This window comes from Carcharodon carcharias, chromosome 23, assembly GCF_017639515.1.
Source record: "Carcharodon carcharias isolate sCarCar2 chromosome 23, sCarCar2.pri, whole genome shotgun sequence".
Classification (NCBI taxonomy): domain Eukaryota; kingdom Metazoa; phylum Chordata; class Chondrichthyes; order Lamniformes; family Lamnidae; genus Carcharodon; species Carcharodon carcharias.
Window position 1 is genome coordinate 835667 of NC_054489.1, and position 25712 is coordinate 861378.

At 45.7% G+C, this 25712-nt stretch overlaps 2 protein-coding genes across 9 annotated transcripts in view; both read left to right on the forward strand.

Moving 5' to 3' along the window:
• Positions 1-25712, forward strand: part of cntnap1 (contactin associated protein 1) — a 1152571-nt gene that overhangs the window by 489266 nt on the left and 637593 nt on the right. The window lies entirely within an intron of this gene.
• The window catches only part of plekhh3 (pleckstrin homology, MyTH4 and FERM domain containing H3), a 78591-nt gene that overhangs the window by 28535 nt on the left and 24344 nt on the right, over positions 1-25712 (forward strand). For all 4 annotated transcript variants that reach the window (XM_041173311.1, XM_041173313.1, XM_041173312.1 and 1 more), the window contains 2 exons: positions 9563-9860; positions 21335-21542. In XM_041173311.1, the coding sequence (XP_041029245.1) occupies positions 9563-9860; positions 21335-21542 (506 nt within the window). The remainder of the gene's footprint in view (positions 1-9562; positions 9861-21334; positions 21543-25712) is intronic.

The following is a 25712-nucleotide window of genomic DNA, read 5'->3' on the forward strand; positions in this document are numbered from 1 at the left end:
AAATCCCGCTGTTGTAAAATTCTGCCCATTCTGGGGAGTCTAGGACTAAGGGGCATGGTTTAAAATTTATAGCCAAACCTTTCAGGAGTGAAATTATGAAGCACTTCTATGCACAAAGGGTTGTAGGGGTTTGAAGCTCTCTTTCGCAAACAACAATTGATACTAGATCAATTATAGATTTTAAATCTGAGGTTGATAGATTTTTGTTATCCAAAACTATTAAGGGATATGGGACGAAGGTTATTAAGTATTAACAAATGGAGTTAGATTGCAATGTCTGATTGAATGACAGAACAGTCTCAAGGGGCTAAATGGCCTCCTCCTTTTCCTATGTTCCTGAGCTTTGGGTCAAAATGTACTCCAGGGCCGGAATTTTACATTTAAAGTGCGGGTGTGTGCCCGACCCGGAATGATGTGAAATTGTGTGAGAAGACATCAGGCGTGCATCCCAATGTTGTCATGCTTGCACGCGACAAGAGTCGGAAGCACACCTGCCAACAGTTAAGCGGGCAATTAAGCCCATTAAAGAGCTACTTGTCAGTGATTTTATGTGGCCCATCCACCTTTACGTTTGGCAGATGGGCCAATCAGTCAGGCGGCCTTCACATTTTCACTACAAATTCCACCCGGGGCGGAATAAAATGTCCGGGGTTAAATAAAATTAAAGAAGACTTTTGAGAGGTGAGGTGTTATCTAGCCTGCTGTCAGGTGGTTGAATTTGTAGTATTGACACAGTTTGTAGCAGTTTATTGACCTCATTTCGTTTTTATAGTACTGCAGCTCCCCGAGGCAGCTCCATAGCAGCTGTCGGTCTTGGGGGAGCTGCAGTACTACCATCACTTTCCTCGGTGCCTGCCCTCTTCCCGCACCCCCCAGCAGCTCTGAGCCCTTCTCAGTGTGTGTTTTACGCTAGCTGCCAGTTAATTGGCCAGCCAGCATGAAATCGCAGTTGGTGGCGGATTGCGGCCGGAAGCGCATATTGCGGATCGCATATGCCCAACACAAGATCCAGGACCTGGAGTTTGGCTCATTTGGCTAAGTTGTCATTGGAAATGCTGTCCAATGTTAAACTAGAGTCCTATCTTCCCAATATTCTTCCCCAACTCCCAGAAACTACCATTCGTGATACTCTGTTATATGGAAAGTGTCCATAGAGTGACCTTACTTCAAAGAATCATTAAATGGGATGAAGATCTCCCTCAGAACTGAGGACTATTTAAATGCAAGCTCTTTTCTTATTTACAGTGAGTTACTGAAAAATGCTAAAGGAATTAATAAAAGGGCACACAGTCCTGAGAGAATAACAAAGAATCCTACAGTTTCCATTTTGCATTTTGTCATCTCAGAGCAATTCACAAAAAAACAAAGTGGCTTTAAGTTCAATGACTGGAAGTTTGAATTTGAAAAGTAGCTCTGAAAGCAGGGAAAATAATAGTGTTAAAATATTAAATTATTTTGCTGTCAGTGGCACAGGAAGGGCTGGTCATTCACTATGCTAATAGCTGCCCACAGAGGTTTGACGGGGTTCCGAGCGTTAACCTCCTTATCACCCACCGTGACGTCTTCTATAGGGAGTCTGAGTAGGACAAACAACTGCCTGACTCTTCATTTAATCAGGTTGAAGGATCCTTACTAATACATGCAGGAAGACTGGTATCTCCCACGTCACATTGTTGGTGCCAGACTCCTCCTCCACCATGAATTTCCACCAAAAGAAAGAAAAGAGAAAAAAATGCAGAAAGCTAAATTGAATAGGCCTGAAAATGACACGGGGATTGTGATGTGCAGTCATCCAATGCCTGTTCATTGAAATGCAGGCAGCACACCAACTTTGTGCTGCCTGCTAATTATAGTAAACTTCTGCATGCAGCCAGCACTAACCATATTCACTAATTGCATGCAATATCAGGGGGGTGCTGAAGTTGGATCTTCCTAGCACCAGTTTGTTAGCTTGTACCTCCTAAAGAGAAGGTGCTTTGTGGCTGGAGCTGGTTCAGACAGTTGAGCAGGAAGTAAATGTGTCAGGGAAAGAGTGAGGAATGGCACAACATGGGGAGAAGGAGACTCCACAATTGTAAAATTACATTTTGGGGACCTGAAAGGTTTTTTGACAGTAATTATGACTCATTCACTTACACCTGAGTGCACCAGCACTAACATTTTAAGCTTGTATTTACTGTGTTTAATTAGTGGATGAGAACCAGAACTTCATGCTCTTACATTAATTTCAAGGCTGAGACTATTGATGAGGTACAGTTATATTTCAGCCTGTGGAGGAGAAGGGTATCTTGACAGCAGCTTCTGGATTTCTGCATTTAACTGCACATTGCTGTCTAATTTACTCCATAATAATGGTACTATTAGCCTCATCATTATTCTCAACACAAAATCCAGACTATTATTTTCTCACCAACCTGCCTGCCACAGATGCATCTGTTCATGTTAATATCGGTAGGATTGGCCAGTGCACAGTCCTTGTGGAGACAAAGTCCTGTCTTCACATTGAGGATACTCTCCATCATGTCGTGTGGCACTACCACAGTGTTAAATGGCATAGATTTTGAATAGATCAAGCAACTCCAGACTGGGCAGTCATGAGGCCCTATGGGCCATCAACAGCAGCAGAATTGTACTCAACCATAATCTGTAATCATAGCCTAGCATATTCCCCACTCTACCATTACCACCAAGCCAGGGGATCAACCCTGGTTCAATGAAGAGTGCAAGACAGCATGCCAAGAGCAGCACCAGGCATACCTAAAAATGAGGTGTGAACCTAATAAAACTACAACACAGGACTATACGCTTGCCAAACAGCATAAGCAGCAGGTGATAGACATTGGAGAGACCAAACGCAGACTGGATGACTGCTTTGCGGAACACCTTCGGTCTGTCCGCAAGCATGACCCAGAGCTCCCTGTCGCTTGCCATTTCAACACTCCACCCTGCTCTCATGCCCACATGTCCATCCTTGGCTTGCTGCATTGTTCCAGTGAAGCTCAATGCAAACTGGAGGAACAGCACCTCATCTTCCGACTAGGCACTTTACAGCCTTCCAGACTGAATATTGAGTTCAACAACTTTAGATTATGAACTCTCTCCTCCATCCCCATCCCCTTTCCGATCCTCCTTTTTTCCAGTAATTTATATAGATTTTTCTTTTCCCACCGATTTCCATTATTTTTAAATGCATTTCCATTCATTGTTTTATCTCTACCTTTTAGCCTATTTCCATCCCATTCCCCCCCACCCCACCCCCACTAGGGCTATCTGTACCTTGCTCGTCCTGCTTTCTACCCTTAATGTCACCTATTAGTACATCTCTTAGCTAATATCACCACCAACACCTCTTTGTCCTTTTGTCTATGACATCTTTTGGTTATCTCCAGCTATCACTGGCCCTCTATCCAGCTCTACTTGTCCCACCCCCCCTTAAACCAGCTTATATTTCACCTCTCTTCTATTTTTCCTTAGTTCTATTGAAGAGTCATACGGACTCAAAACATTGACTGTATTCCTCTCCGCAGATGCTGTCAGACCTGCTGTGTTTTTTCAGGTATTTTTATTTTTGTTTTTGTTTTGTGATAGATAGACATACCTGACTCCACAACCAACGGATCAGATCTAAGCTCTGCAGTTCTGCCACATCCAGTTGTGAATGGTGGTGGACAGTTAACTCACAGGAGGAGGAGGCTCCACAAATGACCCCATCCTAATGATGGGGGAGCCCAGAACATCTGCAAAATATAAGGCTGAAGCATTTGCAACAATCTTTAGCCAGAAGTGCTGAGTGGATGATCCATCTTTGCCTCCTCCAGTGGTCCCCAGAATCACAGATGCCTGTCTCCAGCCAATTCAACTTATTCCACATGATAGCAAGAAATGGCTGAAGGCATTGGATATTGCAAAGGCTATGGCCTGACAATATTTTGGCAATAGTTCTGCAGAACTTGTGCTTCAGAACTTGCTGCGCCCTGAACCAAGCAGTTCCAATACAGTTACAACATTGGCATCTACCTGACAATGTGGAAAATTGCCCAGATATGTCCTGTACACAAAAAGCAGGACACACCCAATTGCCACCCTTTTGGTCTGCTCTCGATCATCAGTAAAGTGATGGAAGGGGTCATCAACGGTGCTATCAAACGGCACTTGCTTAGCAATAACCTGCTCGCTGATGCTCAATTTGGGTTCCAGCAGGATCACTCAGCTCCTGACCTCATTACAGCCTTGGTCCAAACATGGACTAAAGAGCTGAACTCCAGAGATGAGGTGAGAGTGACTGCCCTTGACATCAAGGCATCATTTGACTTCTGACATTAAGGAGCTCTAGCAAATGGGAGTCAATGGGAATCAGGGGAAAACTCCACTGGTTGGGGTCATACCTTGCACAAAGGATGGTTGTGGTTTTTGGAGTTCAATCATTTCAGTTCCTCAGTGTCTTAGTCCCAACCACCTTCAGCTGCTTCATCAATGACCTTCCTTGGATCATAAGGTCAGAAGTGGGGATGTTTGCTGATGATTGCACAATGTTCAGCACCATTCATGACTCCTCAGATACTGAAGCAGTCCATGTCCAAATGCAGCAAGACCTGGACAATATCCAGGCTTGGGCTGACAAGTGGCAAGTAACAGTCACGCCACACAAGTGCCAAGCAATGTACAACTCCAATGAGAGAGAATCTAACCATCGCCCCTTTACATTCAATGTCATTAACATCACTGAATCCCCACTATCAACAACCTGGGGGGGTTACCATTGACCAGAAACTGAACTGGACGAGTCATATAAATACTGTGGCTACAAGAGCAGATCAAAGGCTAGGAATCCTGTGGTGAATAACTGACCTCCTGACTCCCCAAAGAATGTCCACCATCTACAAGGCACAAGTTAGGAGTGTGATGGAATACTTGCACTTGCCTGGATGAGTGAAGCTCCCACAACGCTCAAGAAGCTTGACACCATCCAGGACAAAGCAGCCCGCTTGATTAGCACCCATCCACAAACGTTCACTCTCCACCACCAACGCACAGTGGTAGCAGTGTGTACCATCTACAAGGAATTCACCAAAGTTCCTTAGACAGCACCTTCCAAACCCACGGCCGCTACCATCTAGAAGGACAAGGGCAGCAGATAGATGGGAACACCAACACCTAGAGGTTCCCCTCCAAGTCACTCACCATCCTGACTTGGAAATATATTGGTTGGGTCAAAATCCTAGATCTTCCTCCCTAACAACATTGTGGGTGTGCACAGTGGTTCAAGAAGGTAGCTCACCACCACCTTTTCAAGAGCAATTAGGAATGGGCAATAAATGCTGACTTTTCTTGCCCTGAGAAATCCAATATACAAGTTAAAATACTGTACCGTACATGTGCAGCACTGTGCATTCCAAGATAAACTTTTTCCTTGCTTTCCTTTCCCGCTCTGTGTGTTCGTCTCTCTCCTTTCCCGTTATGTCTCTTGTTCTCTCTCTTGCTTCCCACTGTCTTTGCCTCTCTCTGTCTCTCTCTCTCTCTCTCTCTCTCTCTCTATATCTCTCTCTCTCTCTCTCTCTCCCCCTCTCTCTCTTTTTCTCTCTCTCGCCCTCACTCTCGTTCTCTCCAGAGCCTGAACCCCTTAGTGACCCCTGTCCTGGGCTGCAGATGGAACCAGCGGGGGTGGTGGCGGGAGGGTGTGCAGATGGAGCTGGTGGGGGATGGTCGTGGTAGGGCTGCAGATGGAGCCAGTGTTGGGGGGGGGGGGGGGGGCGGTGGGCTACGGATGGAGCTGAGGGCCCTGCCCTCCCACCCCGCCCTAGGTTACACACACTTCATCACCTGGTTGGCGGCTGGCAGCTTCCCATCCATGTGCTCTTACTCCCAGATTTTGGGCCACATGCTCTCCCAAAGCCTTGGCCTCAGGTGACTGTGGCAGTGGCTCCATCATCAGAACATGGCAGCAACTGGGCCAGAGATGGACGATTTACGAGTGAATATGGGGACACAAATCGAAAGAAAGGCCTTAAAACATAAACAACATTAAAACAAAACAAAGTTAAGTGGGGCGACTTAAAGTGAGGACTTAGTGTGGTTGGGATAATACTGAAAGTAGTGCATGAACTAGAGAGAGATCTGTACTGTTATAATAAGCAATAGGCAGCGTGGCTGATCCTGTCTGGCAATTCCTCGCAGTGAAATTTAATGGAAAGAAGTGTGAGGTGATACATTTTGCTGGGACAAATGAGGAGTAATGATATAAGATAAACAGTACAATTTTTTAAAAAATGTAAGAAGAGAGAGAGCTGGGAACATACGTACACAAACCTTTGAAAGTGGCAGGACAAGTTGAGAAGGCTGTTAGAAAAGCAAATGGGATTCTTGGTTTTAAATATAGAGGCATAGAGTCTGAAGATAAGGAAGTGAAACTAAAACTTTATAAAACTCTGGTTAGATCCCAGCTGGGCACCACATTTTTAGAAAGGAAGTCAAGACATTTGAGACGGTGACAGAGGAGATTTACTAGAATGGTACCAGGAATGAGGGAATTCAGTTATGTGGAGAGACTAGAGGAGCTGGGATTGTTCTCCTTGGAGCAGAGAAGGGGAAGAGGGGATTTAGTAGAGGTGTTGAAAATGATGAACCGTTGTAATAAAGTAAATAAGAAGAAACTGTTTCCAGTGGTGGAAAGGTTGGTAATTAGAGGTACACAGATTTAAAGTGATGGGCAAATAAACCAGAGACAACATGAGCAAACATTTTTTTTACACAGCAAGTTGTTGTGATCTGGAACACGCTGCCTGAAAGGGTTGTGGAAATAGATTGAAAAGGTAATTGAAGGGGAAAAAATCCCTGAGCTAGAGGGATAGAGCAGCAGAGTGTTATTGAATGGATATCTCTACCAAAGAGCTGGCACAGATACGATGGGCCTAATGAGCCCTTTCTGTGCTGTATCCCACTGATTGTATACATTCTATCTGTAACACACTCAAAGATAAATTAGGTTATTTGAACATTGGTAAATCAAAATCCCACATGAAAAATAATTGTTATTGAACTAGCTTCATGTGCTAGGTTACTGAAGAAAGAGGTTTTAAAGAGGAGCCCCTGCTTCAAGTTATTGGTATAACAGGGCAATGCACAGTAAACTGGGGGAGGTGAGGCAGGGTGGGGTGGGGAATGACAAGTGGGATCTGGTTGGAAGAAGGGCTGAAATCAGGCAGCAAAATTAGAAGACAGCAGGTCTGAACAGAACAGGGCAATCCCCTCTCCAATCCCCATATCCAGTTCACCCTTGACTATCGCCCACCGTCCGTCGTCCCCCCCCCCCGGCACTTGACACAGCCCCTTGCCTGCAGCAACCCCCCTTGCCCACGGCACTGCCTTTGTCCACACCCTCGCCCATGGCTCACTCATCAGCCCATCAACAGCCAACATGGGAGAGAAACATGTTTTGACTGGAGAAACAGACCTTTGCAGAAATCCTCAATTTCACTGACTGTGTTACCTGCATTTTGATCATTGGCTCTGGGGCCACAGAGAGGGGCTTCGGCCCTTGGGCCGCCGGTTGGACTAGGCTGCCCTAGGGTCTTAAAAGAAGTGGCTGCAGAGATAGTGGAGGCCTTGTTTATAATCTTCCAAAATTCCTTAGGTTCTGGAAAGGTCCCAGTAGATTGAAAAATTGGAAATGAAACATCTTTATTCAAGAAGGTGAAACTATAGGTCAGTTAGCCTAACATCTGTCATGGGGAAATTGCATGAATTCATTGTTGAGGAAGTTATAGGAGGATACTTAGAAAATCGTAATGGGACCAGGCAGCGCAAACATGGTTTTGTGAAAGGGAACTTGTGTATAACTAATTTATTCAAGTTATTTGATGAAGTAACAAGCAAGGTGGATAAAGGGGAACCCATAGAGAGGGTCATAGAGGTCTACAGCACAGAAAAAGGCCCTTCGACCCATTGAGTCTGCGTCAGTCAAACAAGTACCGAACTATTCTAATCATATTTTCCAGCACGAGGCCCATAGCCTTGAATGCCTTGGCATCACAAGTGCACATCGAAATACTTCTTAAATGTTATGAGGGTTTCTGCCTCTACCACCCTTTCAGGCAGTGTGTTCCAGATTTCCACCACCCTCTGGGTGAAAGAATTCTTCCTCACATCCCTCCTAAACTTCCTGCCCCTTACCTTAAATCTATGCATCCTGATTATTGACCCCTCCACCAAGGGGAAAAGTTCCTTCCTGTCTCCCCTTTGTGGTGTACTTGGATTTCCAAAAGGCGTTTGATAAGGTGCCACATCAAAGGTTATTACACAAGATAAGAGAGCATGGTGTGGGAATAATATGTTAGCATGGATAAAGGATTGGTTAGCTAACAGGAAGCAGAGAGGAGGGATAAATGGATCTTTTTCAGGTTGGCAGGTTGTAACTAGTGGAGTACCACAGAGATCAGTAATGTGGCCTCAACTATTTACAATCAATATCAATGACTTGGATGAAGGGACTGAATGTATGATGGCTAAACTTGCCAATGGCACAAATATAGGTAGGAAAGTAAGTTGCCAAGAGGTAAAGAGGTTATAGAGCGAATTAGATATGTTAAGTGAATGGACAAAAATTTGGAGAGGGAGAAGAAGATGGGAAAATGTGAACTTGTCCACTTTGGTAGGAAGAATAGAAAAGCAGCCTATTATTTAAATGGAAAGAGATTGCAGAACTCTGAGGTACAGAGGGATCTGGGTGTCCTGGTACATGAATCACATGAAGTCAGTATACAGGTACAGCAAGTGATTAGGAAGGCTAATAGAATGTTGGTGTTTATTGAAAGGGGATTGGAATATAAAATTAGGGCAGTTTTACTGCAGCTGTACAGGGCATTGATGAGACCACATCTGGAATACTGTGTACAGTTTTAGTCTCCTTATTTGAAAAAAATATATAATTACATTCGAAGCAGTTTAGATAAGGTTCACTCAACTCATTCCTGAGATGAAGAAAGGTTGGACAGGTTGGGCCTCATCCCATTGGAGTTTAGAAGAATGACAGGTGATCTTATTGAAACATATAAGATCCTGAGAGGACCTGACGGTGGATCCCAGGAGCATGTTTCCTTTTGTGGGAGAGACCAGACCTAGCGAACAAAGTTTAAGGATAAGAGGTCTCCCTTTTAAGATAGAAAAATGAGGAAATTTCTTTTTTCTCTGTGAGGGCTGTTAGTCTGTAGAATTCTCTTCCCCAGAAGGCAGTGGAGGCTGGGTCATTTAATTTATTCAAGGCTGAGTTAGACAGATTTTTGATAGACATGGGAGTCGAAGGTTATGGGAGGCAGACAAGAAAGTGGAGTTGAGATCACAACCAGATCGACCATGATCCTATTGAATGGCAGAGCAGGGTCGAAGAGATGAATGGACTACTGCTGCTCCTATGTTCTTATAAATGAGCCTCTGGATTTACTAGTTCTACGTACTTTGACATCGGATTGTTTGAAACAGGTATAAAATGCTAAATTGTTGGATTCAAAGCAGTGATATAGGGTATGATGACAGCCTGGTTATGCTAAATCTTTGCTCTTTATTCTAGTCAAGAATACAAAAGGTTACACAACTGTCCAGGATGAAGCTGTCAAAGTTTTCAATTCACTGCAGCAACTAGAGACTGAACGAGATCCTATCCCACTCATTCAGGGTGTCCTGCAAACCTGCCTGGACTTGGAGCCTCTCCGGGACGAGATCTACTGTCAGCTGATTAAGCAGACAAGCAATCCCCCATATGTGGGAAATGTCAGTGACCTGCGGAATTGGCAGCTGCTCACGTGCATGAGCGTCACCTTCCTCCCCAGTACCACTGTTCTCAAATACCTCAGATTCCACATCAAAAGGTGAGAAAACACAAAAGCATAGCTACTGGACAGCAGGAATTTCCCAGTGCTCCATGTTCCCAGTGTCAGGTTGCTCAAGCAAAGTATCTGAACTTCCATGGACACAGGGTCACAAAATAGAGCAAAATTTATCCAGAGGGATATTTAGTCTTTTAATTAAACGTGAAGGGTTTCACTTTGTCAACTGTCCCTTGCAAAACACCCGACATTCACAAAGTCATACAAACATGTGAATTAGGAGCAGGAGTAGGCCACTTGGCCTCTTGAGCCTGCTCTGCCATCCAACAAGATTATGGCTGGCCTAATTGTAACTTCAACACCACATTCCCATCTACCCCCAATAACCTTTCACTCCCTTGCTTATCAAGAATCTATCTACCTCTGCCTTAAAAATATTCAAAGACTCTGCATACACCACCTTTTGAGGAAGGTGTTCCAAAGACTCATGACCCTTGAAGAAAAAAAATCTCCTCATCTCTGTTTTGAATGGCAACCCCTTATTTTTAAACAGTAACCCATAGTTATAGATTCTTCCACAGAAGAAACATCCTTTCCAGATCCACCCTGTCGAGACCCCACAGGCTCCTATATATTTCAATCAAGTCGCCTTACTCTTCTAAACTCCAGTGGATACAAACCTAACCTGTCCAACCTTTCCTCATAAGACAACCCGCCCACTCCAGGTATTGGTCTGGTAAACCTCTGAATAGCTTCCAACGCATTTACATCCTTACTTAAATAAGGAGACCAATACTGTACATAGTACTCCAGATGTGGTCTCACCAGTGTCCTGTACAACTAAAACATAACTCTGTTACAAAAATAGGTAGGTTAGCATTTCAAGTCCATTGGAAGAAGAGTCATACGGACTCGAAACGTTAACTCTGTTTCTGTCTCCACAAATGCTACCAGACCTGCTGAGTTTTTCCAGCATTTTTTGTTTATATTTCAGATTTCCAGCATCTGCTGAATTTTGTTTTCATCTCCCTACTTTTGTGTTCCATTACCCTCGCAATAACCAATAACATTCTATTAGCTTTCCTAATTATTTGCTGTACCTGCATATTAAACTTTTGCAATTCATGCACTAGGACAGTCAGATCCCTCTGCATCTGAGTTCTGCAATCTCTCACCATTTAGATAATATGATTCTTTTTTTAAATTCTTCCTGCCAAAATGGACAATTTCACATTTTCCCACATTATACTCCATTTGCCAGATCTTTGTCCACTCATTTGACCTATCTATATCCATTTGTAGCTTCCTTATGTCCTCTTCACAACTTACTTTCCTACCTATCTTTGTGCCATCAGCAAATTTAGCAATCATACCTTTGGTCCCTTCATCCAAGTCATTTATATACATTGTAAAAAGTTGAGAGCTCAACAATGATCTCTGTGCCACACCACCTGTTACATCTGGCCAATCAGAAAATGACCCATTTATTTCTACACTCAATGACGAGTTTTTGCCCCTGATCATCCGCCTTTTGCCTCACTAAATACTCATCAGTTGGAAACATGCCATTTCACTGGCAGCCTGCAATTCACACGCCCTGCCGTGACCTCAGCAGATCCTTGCTCCGGGCACCAGGTTTAAAGCACACCCACACACATCTTGCAATGCCTGCAGCTCAAGACTGTTCCAGGCGAGAGATGGCCCCCAAAAACAGGAAGAATGCAGCCCCAAGTTTAGTGACACCTCGCTGGTGTCACCTGGGCACTGTGGAGTCCCGCTGTGACCATTTCTAGCCGCAGGATGGCTGGTGGAGGTCAACATGGTCACCAACCCAGCTTGGGAGGAGGCGCCTATGATGGTGAGTGCCACCTCAGCCCACAGGAGAACAGTGATGCAGCGCTGTGAGCAGCTGAACGATCTCACCCGCACAGCCAGGGTAAGTCAACCTTCTCATCCCTCTCAGCTCACACTCTTATAAGCCCCTCACACATTTGCAGTATGACAATCCACAGGGATCTCACACATTACCAACACACAGGATTTCACCCCCACTCTCTTACTCACACCCTGCCATCTCCATCTGGGCTCATATCCTGTGCAGTTCAAGCCCTCATCCCGTTCAGCACCCACACAAAGCACGCATCCTTATCATTTGCCTTGGCATACTTCCTGCTCTCACACTCTGCACCTATCTTCATGCAGGCCAAGCTCGCCCATGCGACCATTGTGCTCCTAATACTTCTTGATCTTCCTAACCCTACTGCTACATCTTGGTGCATCGCTGACGTCTGCAGTGGAGGTGGAGGCAGTCTGATGTCTGCTACACCTTGTTGTTTGTGATAACTCTGGCGGGCATCCTCTGGAGGGCCAAGACTTTGAGAGCCCTGGCCTGATTTGGGTCTCCTGTGGGGCGGGTGCAGCCTCCTCAGCCTGTCGAGCTGTAGGTGATGGGGTCACAGGCAGAAGGGGTTGGGATCGGCTGGACACTCCCGGAGTCACCTGGATAGATGGCCTTGGGGAGTCCAGCTGCTGGTCCCTGTCCCTGAGGGTGCCTGGCTGACTCCCTGAGGAGGAGGGGCAGTTGGAGTGAGATTGTGCCCTGGACCCTTTTGTGTAGCCACTGGTGGATGCCACCAATGCCTACAGTAATGGAGTGCAACTCCTGCAGCACAGGTGCTATGTCCTGGACCAAGGTCTCCTTGGCGGCCGCCATCCTACCACTGTTGACCTTGGTGCGCTGGCTTGTTGGCGCTATTATCTCATACTGAACACGGATGGACCCCTCCATCATGTGTTGTAATCTGTGGAATGCAGTTGACAATGCTGCCTGGTATTCCCATGTCTGTTGCTCCTGCACCAACATCTGTATTAGGACCGGACTCACAGGCTCATCATCTGACTGGGACTCAGCAGATTTCTGGCCTCCAGCAGTCCTCCCAAGTGTCGGTGACCTTGGATGTCCCTGATCTGCCTGCTGTGAACCAGAATCTGTGTTGCGCTCACCAGAATGTGACAGCAAGCCTGCTCTAGATCTAGGTCCCACCGAGGTGCGTGTCTCTGCACTGGTGGAGAGTATGGGTGAGCCTTGTGACAGGTCTTCCACAAGTGGGTCCTCAAAATCTTCATCCGAGGTCTCTTTGGGGCTGGAGATGAGGGATTGGCTCCCAATGCCCCTAGGGCGTTTGGCTGTGGTGCCTATGAAAGTGGGTTCTGCATGACAACAGGCTCCAAGACATAACATTGCACTCAGTCTCGCTGTCTGAAGGATCAGCTGGTGCAGGGTCTGCATTTGGGTGTGCACTGCTGACCTCGCAGTTACCACAGGCAGGGTCCTGGTCCTCTCCAGCCGGCTGTACTGCACGCTCTTCATACTGGGTGAGGGCACTGTTCTCTGGCATCCTGTCACCAGACTGGGACCATTCCCTTTTATTATGGGTGAGCTTGGCCTGCATGAAGATAGGTGGAGAGAGTGTGAGCAGGAAGCGTGCCAAGGCAGATGATAAGGATGCGTGCTTTTTGTGGGTGTTGAGTGGAGCCGTGTACGGGATGGGGCCATGAACTGCACAGGATGTGAGCCCAGATGGAGATGGCAGGGTGTGTGTGGGAGAGTGAGTGATGAAATCCTTTGTGTTGGTAATGTGTGAGATCCCTGTGGATTATCATACTGCAAATGTGTGAGGGGCTTATAAGAGTGTGAGCTGAGAGGGATGAGCAGGTTGACTTACCCTGGCTGTGCGGGTGAGATCATTCATCTGCTCACGGCACTGCATCCCCCAACTCATCTGTATTGTGGAAAGATGAAGGTGTCGTGTAGAAGGAGATGTGTACATTCACGTGGAGAAGGCTAATCTGTCCTTGAACTCCATGCTGTCTGTCATCCATGAGGGTTTGCAATCTATAAGCCCATGCTTGGAGGTCATGTACATTCCTGCCAGCCTTGTGTGTTATTGACACTCTGAGTGTGCATCTGCTAAACTGACCAATAAGCGCACATACCTTCCCACTTCATTGGCTTTTTGTATTCATTCATGGGATGTAGGCATCGCTGGTTGGCCAGCATTTATTGCCCATCCCTAATTGCCCTTGTTCAGAGGGCATTTAAGAGTCAGCCACTTTGCTGTAGGTCTAGAGTCACATGTAGGCCAGACCAGCTAAGGACAGCAGATTTCCTTCCTTCAGGGACATTAGTGAACCAGATGGATTTTTACAATAATTGACAATGGTTTCATGGTCATCATTAGACTTTTAATTCCAGATTTTTGTTGAATTCAAATTACACCATCTGACATGGTGGGATTCGAACCCAGGCCCCTAGAGCTTTATCCTGGGTCATGGATTACTAGTCCAGCAACAAGAGCACTACGCCATTGCCTCCCCTGTGCTGGTGCTCTGCCCCTCATGGGCACAATTTTGTCCTGGCGCTCAAAGCTGCAGCTTTAACCATTTTGCACCTTTAGATTGAGTGCATAGCGCCCACAAGGCTATCGTCAAAAAGGGAATGCAGTGCTGGCTTGTTCATTCTACTTAGCCTCTGCTCCCCTAAACACTCTTTGATACTACATCCATATGGAGATGTGTTGTGGTCAATGGAACCTTTGAGCATGGCCCCAAAGCTCATATGTTAGCTTGAAGACAATGCTCAGGGCAGAAATGGGCTGGGAGTGAGGATATAATGCAGCTGATATGTGCCTGTTATTATCAACGAAGCAGAACCTTGAGGTCTTCATGGTGTGTCTGCATTTTTGGGGCCACAAGGGCCAGGGTTGACCATTATGGGAAACTGATGGTGTTGAAAAGAAGGCTTTTTCATGCCTGTCAGGCAAATGTGTGAAGATAGTCATCGTGTGGTGCTATATCCATTGAAAGGTCAGACTAACTGGAGTCCTGCATCCCTAACTGAGAATGGAGGGTCTTAGTGTAATGGGAGATTAAGGTAACGCTGAGAGTGCTTTGAACAAACGTTATCACCTATTGAATGTCCTCACCTGCTGTGTCCCAAATCTGGCCTCGCAGTATCACCATCAAAGTGACACGCAAGATGTTTTTCCGTTGCTGGTGATGGATCACCTTGAGGTGCTTTGTCAAATCGAAGGTACACTGCCATGAGTCCACTGAGGACTGCAGTGCAACTTTTGTCTCTTGTAAGCTGCCTTAGCAACTAGAATGCTGAGGATACACTAAGAGTCAACACCTTCTCATGTGTGATGCTGGAATGACCTCTTTTAGTTGGTACCTCATCTCAGCAAGGACACATGCCCCCCAAGGCTTCATCCTTCAACGGATGAGGACTTGGTGAGCAGAATGTGTAAATACTCAATGTCAGGATGAAGAGGATGGTTGAGAAGACTAGCCATGGTGGTGGTGATGTGGGCCCATCATGAAGGGCACTGGTCCAACAGGATAAGCTTTGCTACTCTTCAACATCCTCCTGGAATCTGGTGGCAATGAGCTTCTCACGTGCATGCCTGCCTCATCTAGCCCATGCTATGGCTTCTTCCTCTGCAACCTTGGCTTCCCCCTCAACCCTCTTGATATGCTCCTCATTAGAGGAGACATGCAGATCCTCCATCTCGACATTTGGCAATGCGTCCCCCCTTTGCCGTGCCAGATTGTGCAGGGAGTAGCAAATCACAATGATCTGTGAGAACCCCCTGGGGAGTGTACTTGAGTGCTCCGCCAGATTTGTCGAGGCATCAGAATTGCATCTTTAAGGTGCCAATGGTCTGCTCTACCAATGTTCGTGTGGCAGAATGAGCATCATTGTACCTTCCTTCAGTTGGAGTTTGTGGCCGTCGAACAGGTGTCATCAGCCATGTACTTTACAGTATCCTCTGTCACCAAGGAGCCAACCCTGGATGTTGTGAGGCTCCTCAAAGATGTCTGGGATCTACCTGTTGTCAGGGAGCTCTTATAGCCACATGAATGCCATCAATGGCACCCTGCACCTCTGGGAATCCGGCAATAGCAGCAAAGCCCAGTGCTCGGGCTGTCTGGTTAGCTTGATCTCTAGCGAAATGCACGTATTTGAGAGCCTCGGCAAAAAGGGCATCCGTCACTCCCTGTATGCACTTGTGGGGGGAAGCTTGAGAGGTCCCGCAGAGGTCCACAGTAGACCCCTGGAAAGAGCCGCTCGTGTAGAAGTTAAGAGCGATGATGACTTTCAGAGCCATGGGCAAAGGATGTCCTCCCAGTCCTCACAGCATCAACTCATGGATAAAAGCAGAATACTGCAGATGCTGGAAACCTGAAACAAAAACAAAAATACCTGGAAAAACTCAGCAGGTCTGATAGCATCTGTGGAGAGGAATACAGTTAACGTTTCGAGTCCGTATGACTTTTCATCAGAACTAAGGAATATAGAAATGAGGTGGAATTTAAGCTGGTTGAAGGTGGATGAGACAGGTAGAACTGGATAGAGGGCCACTGACAGGTGGAGGCAAAGAGGAGATTGCCAAAGATGTCATAGACAAAAGGACAAAGGGGTGTTGACGGTGGTGATATTAGCTGAGGAATGTGCTAATGATGACATTAAGGGTAGAAAGCAGGACGAGCAACTCCTGCTTTCTACCCTTAATGTCGTCATTAGCACATTCCTCAGCTAATATCACCACCGTCAACACCCCTTTGTCCTTTTGTCTATGACACCTTTGGCAATCTCCTCTTTGCCTCCACCTATCAGTGGCCCTCTATCCAGTTCTACCTGTCCCATCCTCCTTCAACCAGCTTATATTCCACCTCATTTCTATATTCCTTAGTTCTGATGAAGAGTCATAAGGACTCGAAACGTTAACTGTATCAACTCATGGAGGGTCTGGCAGATGTGAGCCCCAGATCCCTGGACCTGCGGAGGCATCAACGACACTGTCTCTCGCTCATCTGTAGAAAGGACGTGCGTTTTCTGTATACTCTCGGTCTTGAGAGTCACCTACATGCAGTGTTTCTGTGAGCCGCTTTCTCTGGGTGTGGAGGGGGTCCCGCTGCCCCTTGCTCATCAGGGTGAAGCTCCTCTCTTTGGTGAGCCTGGCGTCGTTGTCACGCTCTTCACCACTTTCCTCCTGTCTGCATGTGATGATACAGGCAACATTAAATGCGCCCTCCACCATCCTGAAGGTTTCCTCTCTGCAGAAACATTGAAAGAAAGAGCATCAGCCTCCAAAGGCTCTCTTTCTGTTGCTGACCCGTGAATGAGTGACTGTGCGTTCAAGTGCTTGGTTACATTGTAGGCACTTATTAGCCAATACAATCCTGGTCATCGTGATGATACCTCTCTGTGTCACAGTATGCTTAACCAACCCCCCCCATTTCCCTAGACCTACAGCTATGAGATGGATTTGGCCAGGTGCTTGGATATCCTGCATTTATTTGAGGTGATAAATTACTCAATCAGCGGAGTCTATGACTACATCCTTTGGAACATACATGAGGACACATGCTCTGTGAAGGGATGAGGTTCTTTTAGGGGGGCTGGGAGCCCCATCCCTGAACCTGGCAGCTGCAGGATTCTAAGGTGAGGTTTCCAAGAGGCTTCTCCTGTTTGTCCAGGTACCCACTTGTTCTATTAACAGCAGCACATGGGAGGAAGTTGCTCAATGGCACACATTTCGGTTTATATGTACACCACTTTTTTGTTTCAAACTATTTTTGCGACTAAGAGAGGAACATTAAATTCCCTTTAGGAAGGGAACTTGTTTTTGGAGTCATTATCACACTGAGAAATTGGTCCAATGGGTTATTGCAGGGAGATTGATGATTGGAACACGGTGGGATTAATCTCCCATGAATGCGCTATTACAATGAAGGCTTTATGGTTATTGAGATGCTCCTAACATGTCTCAGCTGTGCATTCCTCCTCATGTGGTAACACAGGTTCCAGATGGTAAGCATTTAATTGGCCTCCCCAGTGCTGTGATCCACTGCTCCCAGAAGCCCTGGCAGTCCTCCCCAACAACGCTTTTTCTTAGTTTCACTTTCCGCTGCACTATTGCTTGAGGTTTCAGGATGGTAGTCCTCAGGTTTTATTACCAGACCAGCTTCGACCTTCCTTGTGTGACTGTGGAAATCCCTCCTATCGTCCTGTAGGAGGAGTTCAGGTCTCCGTTCCTCCTATTACTCTGCCCCCCCCTGTAATCCTTGATCTAATTGTAATTGTGGTTGATATCCCTGTGTTACCCCAGAGTTGTTTGAGATTGCCATTCCTATGCCCCGTATGGACCTTACCCCTCCCCATCTTGAGGCCTATTATACCGTCACATATACGCTGAGCACCCACCCCTGCACTACCTGTTCTTGATCTACAGGCTGCAGATGCCTCCCCTAACTGTGACTGCACCATCTGCAGCCGAGTACTATGCCAGAAACCCCTGGACCGCTCTGCGTGAGGTGCTGACCATGCTCTGTGCACGCTCTGCTGGGCACAACTGACATTTGACAAACATGCCCTCCCCCTCCCTGAACTGGGACAAGAACAGTCTTTGGAAGCTCAGCAATGTAAGTTGAAGCGGGTTTTACTCCACAATCCTCCTACTCTGGCCCTGACTCACTCATTTTCTTCTGTAAGAGACTCTCCCCAATTCCAGCCCAGAGGCTGCTTCACTCACCAAACTCACTCTGCTTGCAATCTGCACTCCGTTTGTTCCAGAGTAATTATAGTAGAAGGGACCCATTGAGTCCATACTGGTCTCTGTAAAGCAATCCAGCCAATCCCATTCCCCCTTCCTATCCCTGTAGTCCTGTAAGTTCATTTCCCTCTGTCCATCCAATTTCCTTTTGAAATAATTGATTCATCATCTCCACTCCCACTAGACGTAGGCAGAGTGTTCCAGGTCATTACCACTCGCTGCATAAAAAACTTCTAACGTTCCCTATTGCTTTTTTTGCCTAAAACCTTAAATGTGTCTTCTAGTCCTTGTACCATCAGCCAATAGGAACAGCTTTTCTTATCTACCTTATCTATAACTGTCATAATCTTGTACATTATCAAATCTCCCCTCAATCTTCTTTCAACCCCAATTTCTCCAACCTAATCTTGCAACTAAAATCCCCCATCCCTGGTAAATCTCCTCTGCACCATCCTTCTTAGGCTGCAGTGACCAGAACTGGACACAATAGCCTAGTTATGGCCTAACTGGAGCTTAAAAAAGTTTGGCATAAGCTCCCTGCTTTTATACTCTTCACCTCTATTTATGAAGCCCAAGATCCCATATGCTTTGCTAACAGCTCTCTCAGTATGTCCTGCCAACTTCAAAGACCAATGCACATGAACCTTCAGGTCTCCTTGTCCCTGAACCACTATAGAATTGTGCCATTTAGTTTATATTGCCTCTCCCTATCCTTTCTGCCAAAATGCACAACTGTACATTTCTCTGTATTAAACTCCAGTTGCCACTTGTCTGCCTGCTCTGCTAGCCTATCTATGTCCTGCTGCAGTAAATCCTCACTGTCAGCCACATCCCCAAGTTTGGTAAGTTCTGCAAACTTTACTTTGTATTGCACTACCAAGTCATTTACATAAGAGAAAAAAAGGAGTGGTCCTAGCACTGAGCCTTGGGGAACACCACTGCCTACTGTCCTCCAGTCTGTAAATAACCCATTTACAGGACTTGCTGTTTTCTGTCCTTAAGCTATTTTTTAAATCCAAGCTGACACTGACCCTCCTATTCCATGGAGCCTCAATTTTGTTAACTAGCCTTTTATGCGGTAGCTTGTCAAGCACTTCCTTAAAATGCAGATGGACAACACCCACTGCATTCCCTTCGTCAACCTTTTCTGTTGCTTCATTAAAAAATTCAATTAGATTGGTCACACATGACCTGTCTTTTACAAATCTGTGCTGGATCTCCTTAATCAACCCAAACCTCTCCAAGTGCCTGTTTTTTTTTATGCACTATAGATGTTAGACTGACTGGCCTGTAGTTTCTGGGACTGTCCTTACACCCTTTCTTGAATAAGGCTATCAGGTTTAACCCATCCCCAATCCTCTGGCACCTCCTGTGTATCTAGGGAAGATTGGAACATTATGGCAAGCCTTTCCATTATCTCCACTCCCGCTTCCTTTAGCAACCTGGGATGCAGGCTATCTGGACCAAGCGGCTTATCCACTCTGGGCATAGCAAGCCTTTCCAGTACCTCCTGCCATCAAATTTCACCTCATCCATTCTAGCCTTGCCTGCACCTCTTAAGTATATATCACCCTCTTTGTCCCTATTAGGACCCACTCCACCTCTTACTATTTATATGCGGATAGAAGATCTTTGGGTTACCTCTTATACTGACTGCCATTCTATTCTCATGTTCTCTCTTTGCTAGTCTTAGTTTCCTGTTCACCTCTCCTCTCAACCTTTTTTTCATATTCGTTCATGGGATGTGGGCGTTGCTGGCTAGGCCAGCATTTATTGCCCATCTCTAATTGCCCTTGTTCAAAGAGCATTTTAAGAGTCAATCACATTGCTGTTACCTATTGTATTTGACCTGGTTAATATTTAAAGAATTCAGCTGACGTGCATCATACACAGTCATTTTTTTGTTTCATCATAATCTCTATCTGCCTCGTTATACAGTGAGCCCCAGCTTCGATTCCTTACCTTTCACCCCTTGCCTAGTCTGCACTTGAAACATCTCTTCCTTAATGATTACCCATTGTTCACTTAGTTTTTCCTGTCATATTTTGGTTTCATTTTACCCTTGCGAGATTCTTTCCCATCCCATTAAAGTTAGCCCTCTTGCAATGACCAATGATGATTTTGTTTCATCTGCAGTCTGAACAATCTCTTCTAATCGTGGAAGACAGGTTTAATACCAGTGACTACTGCTACCATTTTTTTACAGCAACAACATGGTGCGTGGTCAGGATCTGGAATGCACTGCCTGAGAGTGTGGTGGAGGCAGATTCAACTGTTGTATTCAAAAGGGAATTGAAGAACTATCTGAAGAAAAAAAATTACAGGGAAAAGGGAGTGGGACTAGCTGAGTTGCCCTTGCAGAGATCTGGAATGGGCTTGAAGAGCCAAATGCCGTCCATCTCTGTAATCGTTCCCTGAATCTATGATTTATAAAGAGCGGAAAAATTTTAAGTTTCCTTAGTTCCAGAGTCAGCCTCAGCTCCTAATATTGAAGCCTTTAAATTTTCAAGTATGATATTAAAAAAAACTTCAGATAGGTTTCATCGAATGGTTTGTTCCTGATCTTAGCAGCTTCTGGTTTAATAGAGAGACTTGTGAGGCATGTTCACCCCAGCCTATGCTAGTGTGCTCCTCAGTTCCAATGTGCAAAGTGACATTGTGCAGAAGTGTAGGATTAGAAATCAGCTCATTCAGTCAGCGATGGCTTATGGTACTTTCACCCTCTAGAACAGTGAACATTCTGGGACAGGCTTGAAGCTGAACCCCAACCATTCCAGGATAGGTGGTAAACATTTCATCAGCTGTTGGAAGCGCACTGTTTTGGGTCAGTTGGGGGATCATGTTGACCTCTTTGAACTTGTGATTAACTTTTCCTTTTTACTACTTTGTCCTTCACAGGTCACAAGATCAGTTTCCAGAGACTGAGATAGATAAATATGCAGAATTCATCAAAAATTCATTGGAGAAAACCAAATGCAGGGACTGTGTACCATCGTGTGAAGAAATTCTGGTCTTGATCCAGCGAGAGGAGATGAGCTGCACCATTCACTATGCTGGCTGCCAATTCTGCAGGGTCACCATCAATTCTCATACAACAGCTGGGGAGGTAAGAGATGAAACCGGTCAAACCATGAAATCACTGTTTTCTGAACCTGGTGATCCTGTTATAACAGCTAATAGAACCGTGTGCCTCTCACTGCAACATTAACTATCAACATTCTGGGGATTACCATTGACTAGAAACAACTGGACCAGCCATATAAATACTGTGGCTACAAGAGCAGGTCAGAGGCTAGGAATTCTGCAGTGAGTAACTCATCTCCTGATTCCCCAAAGCCTGTCCATCATCTACAAGGTACAAGTCAGGAGTGTGATGAATACAAAAGCAGAAAATGCTGGAAAAACTCAGCAGGTCTAGCAGCATCTATGGAGAGAGAAACAGAGTTAACGTTTCAAATCCATATGACCCTTCTTCTGAGTTAAAGAGAAGTAGAAATGTGATGAAATTTATATTGTTTTAGCGGGGTGGAGCAGATGAAGCTGGATAAAAGGATAGAGAATATGCAGATATTTGAAACATTCCTGCTGCTAGCACCCACTGTTTCTCCCCCACCCCCTCTTTGGACCTAGAATGAAAAGCTTGTCTTTCTCCTGAGGTAGCCAGGTGAGGTTGGGAAATTTCCTGGCTCCCGCTACCTACCTTGAAGCTGAAAATTCAGTCCAATGTTTCAGGTCTGTGACCTTTCATTTAGATTGTAGCCAGTTGTTCGAGTTTTGGTGTGTGATTGCAATGAAGAGGCAGAAACAGAACAATGCTGAGAAATGGGGTTTTGCTGTAACTGAGACAAGCAATAAGAAGTTGTAAAGGAAAAACAGAATTACCTGGAAAAACTCAGCAGGTCTGGCAGCATCGGCGGAGAAGAAAAGAGTTGACGTTTCAAGTCCTCATGACCCTTCAACAGAACTGATCTTTCTTTACAAGGAGAGGGAAATATAAGCTGGTTTAAAGGTGGTGGGAGAGAAGTGGGGGTGGGGGGGTGTTAGGATAGGAGCAGATCATCAAAAGATGTCACAGACAAAAGAACACAGGTGTTGAAGGTGGTGATATTATCTAAACGAATGTGCTAATTAAGAATGGATGGTAGGGCACTCAAGGTATAGCTCTAGTGGGGGTGGGGGAGCATAAAAGATTTAAAAATAATGGAAATAGGTGGTGAATGTGTTACTTTATTAATTATTTATTTACATTAACCCGAGGAAAAAGCCGTCTTTGGTTAACATAGTTATAATTAACACCGTGTAACCACTCCCAAATAATTAAACAAGGTAAAAATTAACCGTTATGCCAGACCATACAAGTTCATTTAACCATTTTGTACAAATTGTCCACCTATTTCCATTATTTTTAAATCTCTTATGCTCCCCCACCCCGACTAGAGCTATACCTTGAGTGCCCTACCATCCATTCTTAATTAGCACATTCGTTTAGATATCACCAACTTCAACACCTCTGTGTTCTTTTGTCTGTAACATCTTTTGATGATCTGCTCCTATCCTAACACCCCTCCACTCTCCACTTCTCCCCCCACCCCTCCTCTTAAAACAGCTTATATTTCCCTCTCCTTGTAAAGAAAGATCAGTTCTGTTGAAGGGTCATGAGGACTCGAAATGTCAACTCTTTTCTTCTCCGCCGATGCTGCCAGACCTGCTGAGCTTTTCCAGGTAATTCTGTTTTTGTTTTGGATTTCCAGCATCCGCAGTTTTTTGTTTTTAGAAGTTGTAAAGGATATGGGAAGAGAAGGGAAACTTGGGCAACGGATGCAAGAATTCTTGTGATGCTCAGGTGGCTGGAAATGAGCAGAGGTTACGGACATATTCAGGGCGAGGTGTTTGCTGATTGAGCTCGAGTTTGGTATGTGCGCTGGGATGCATGCTCAGGATGGGGAGGAGGGTAGAGGTTGGCATGGCTAAAGCTGTAACTCTGGTATGCTCACCTCTTGTGGAGAGGTAAATGTTCCATTAATCCATTTTCTCATTATTTTATATGTATCCATCAGGTGCAAGACTTGGGCAACAGTTTTTGTTTATATCTCCTGGTTCTTAACTTTGTGTCTGTTTTCACAAAGCAGACATTGTGGCTAGGAGGAGAAGTATGAAATATTGGATGGAATATACAGAGTGAGGAATGGAACATGAAATGTTTAACATCCTTGAAAGTGGAGAAATCATCAAGCCAGGATGAAATGTATCCCAGGCTGCTAAGGGAAGGAATAGGCCAGAATTTTACGCTGGCAGTGTGGGCACATTGCAGTGACGTTCATTTGTGAAATGGAGCGTGATGATATTGGGGGGGTGGGGGGGCAGCCCAATTTCATTGCACGGCCTTGTGATATTTCAGTTGGCGGATGCGTGTGGAAGGTAAAGGTTTAATTGAGGTGATTTAAATGGTAATTGACAGAGATTTTGAATGGCCCGTGCACTTTAACGCTCGGCGCATAGGCCACTTGGCCAGGTGGACTTACATTTTTCATGGATTCTACATCCAGGGCAGGATAAAGAGCCCACAGGCAGATGCAAAGGTAAGTAGTTAGGAGTTTGGTTGTGAGCGGTTTGAAGCTGGTATGGTACTAGTTTCTGGTATTTTTGTGTTGTTCTGGAGAGCGCTCTGCTTTATCATTTGCAGAGGCCTTCAGTGCAGAAATCTGTGGAAACATCACAGAAATGGGACAGTGTGCTCTGCTGGAGGGACCTCCTCAGAAGAGGAGGAGAGAGGGCCAAAAGGGAGAGGAGGCCAATTGCCCACAGGCAGTGTCCCAGAGTGGGACCCATGGATCAAGAGGTGCAGCCAGAAGGGGTGCAGGGCCAGCAGGAAGTGCAAGGCAGAAGGGTCCGTAGAAGACATCATTACCCAGCAGGCAGAGTTTACAGGCAATGCTCATGCTACTGGAACATGCCTGAGATTCAGTGTCAAAGAAGGGTCTACCTCTCCAGAGACACTGCCAACTAACTCCATATGCCTCCAACACTCGCCTCCAACTGTGTAGGTGGCCACCTTATGCCAGTGGCTTTTAAGGTGACAGTTGTCCTGAACCTATGCCTCTGGTTCTTTCCAGGGATCTGTGGGAGATCTATGTGGTGTCTCCCAATCAGCTGACCCCAGCTACATCAAGCTGGTCACTGACACACTGTTCCGAAGGATCAGTACCATCAGTATCTTCATTCCCTTCCGAACTGACAAGGCTAGCAAGACAGAGTGAGCCAGAGGATTCGCTGCCATAGCTGGGTTTCTCTGCATCAGGGAGCCATTGACTGCAAGCATATGCCCATAAATGCGCCAGTGGGTGAGCTAAGTGCCTTTGTAAATAGAAGGGGCTTCCACTCAGTGTCCGGATTGTGTGTGACCACAAGCGTCAGATGCTGCAGGTTTGTGCAGGGTATCCAGGAAGTTGCCATGATGCCAACATCTTCCACCATTCCCAGGTACCAAGGCTGTTCATTGCTCCAGTATGCTTGGATGGCTGGCTCCTGGGAGACAAAGGCTATCTGCTTAAAAGGTGGCTGATGATGCTACTGAGACACCCAAGGACTGCAGCTGTGGAGAGCTACAACTGGATTCATGGCTCCACAAGAGCAGTTATTGAGAGGACCATAGGCCTACTGAAGATGCAGTTTCGCTGTCTGGACAGCTTGGGGGGGGTCCCTTTAATATCCTCCTGAGTGCGTATCCTTTACTATTGTGTGCTGCACACTGCACACTCTTGTTCTGTCAAGGGGGACAGTGATCCTGCTCCATAGGCTGCAGAGAACAATTCAAGTGTTGAGTCTGAGGAGGAGACTGAGGAGCCCCAGAGGGAGGAGCAAGATTCCGATGTGAGGATGCTTATGAGAGGCAGGGAGGCCTTGATTCAGAAGACCTTCAGTTAGGTATCCAAAGCAAGCAGTCAAGGTGATGGCAAGGGAAAAGTCACTTTACTGATCTTACTGATGAGGCAATCCTGCCACCCTTAAGTCAAGTACAGATTTGTGAAATAAACTTTGCAGCCCTTCCTCTGTGTCATGCGTGACTCACAGGCCTCTTCCCTAGCAAATGCATGAAGCTCACTAAGGCCATTGCACATCAAGAGACATTTCTATAATGAAGGCAAATATACAAATGAAGCAGAACACACACGCCAGGGAAACATAAAATACCCTTGAGAATCCCTTATGTGATCATAGTAACTGAACTTCTGTTTGCGAGTTCTGCGTCTTGATGATCCCCCTCTTGCTAGCAGCT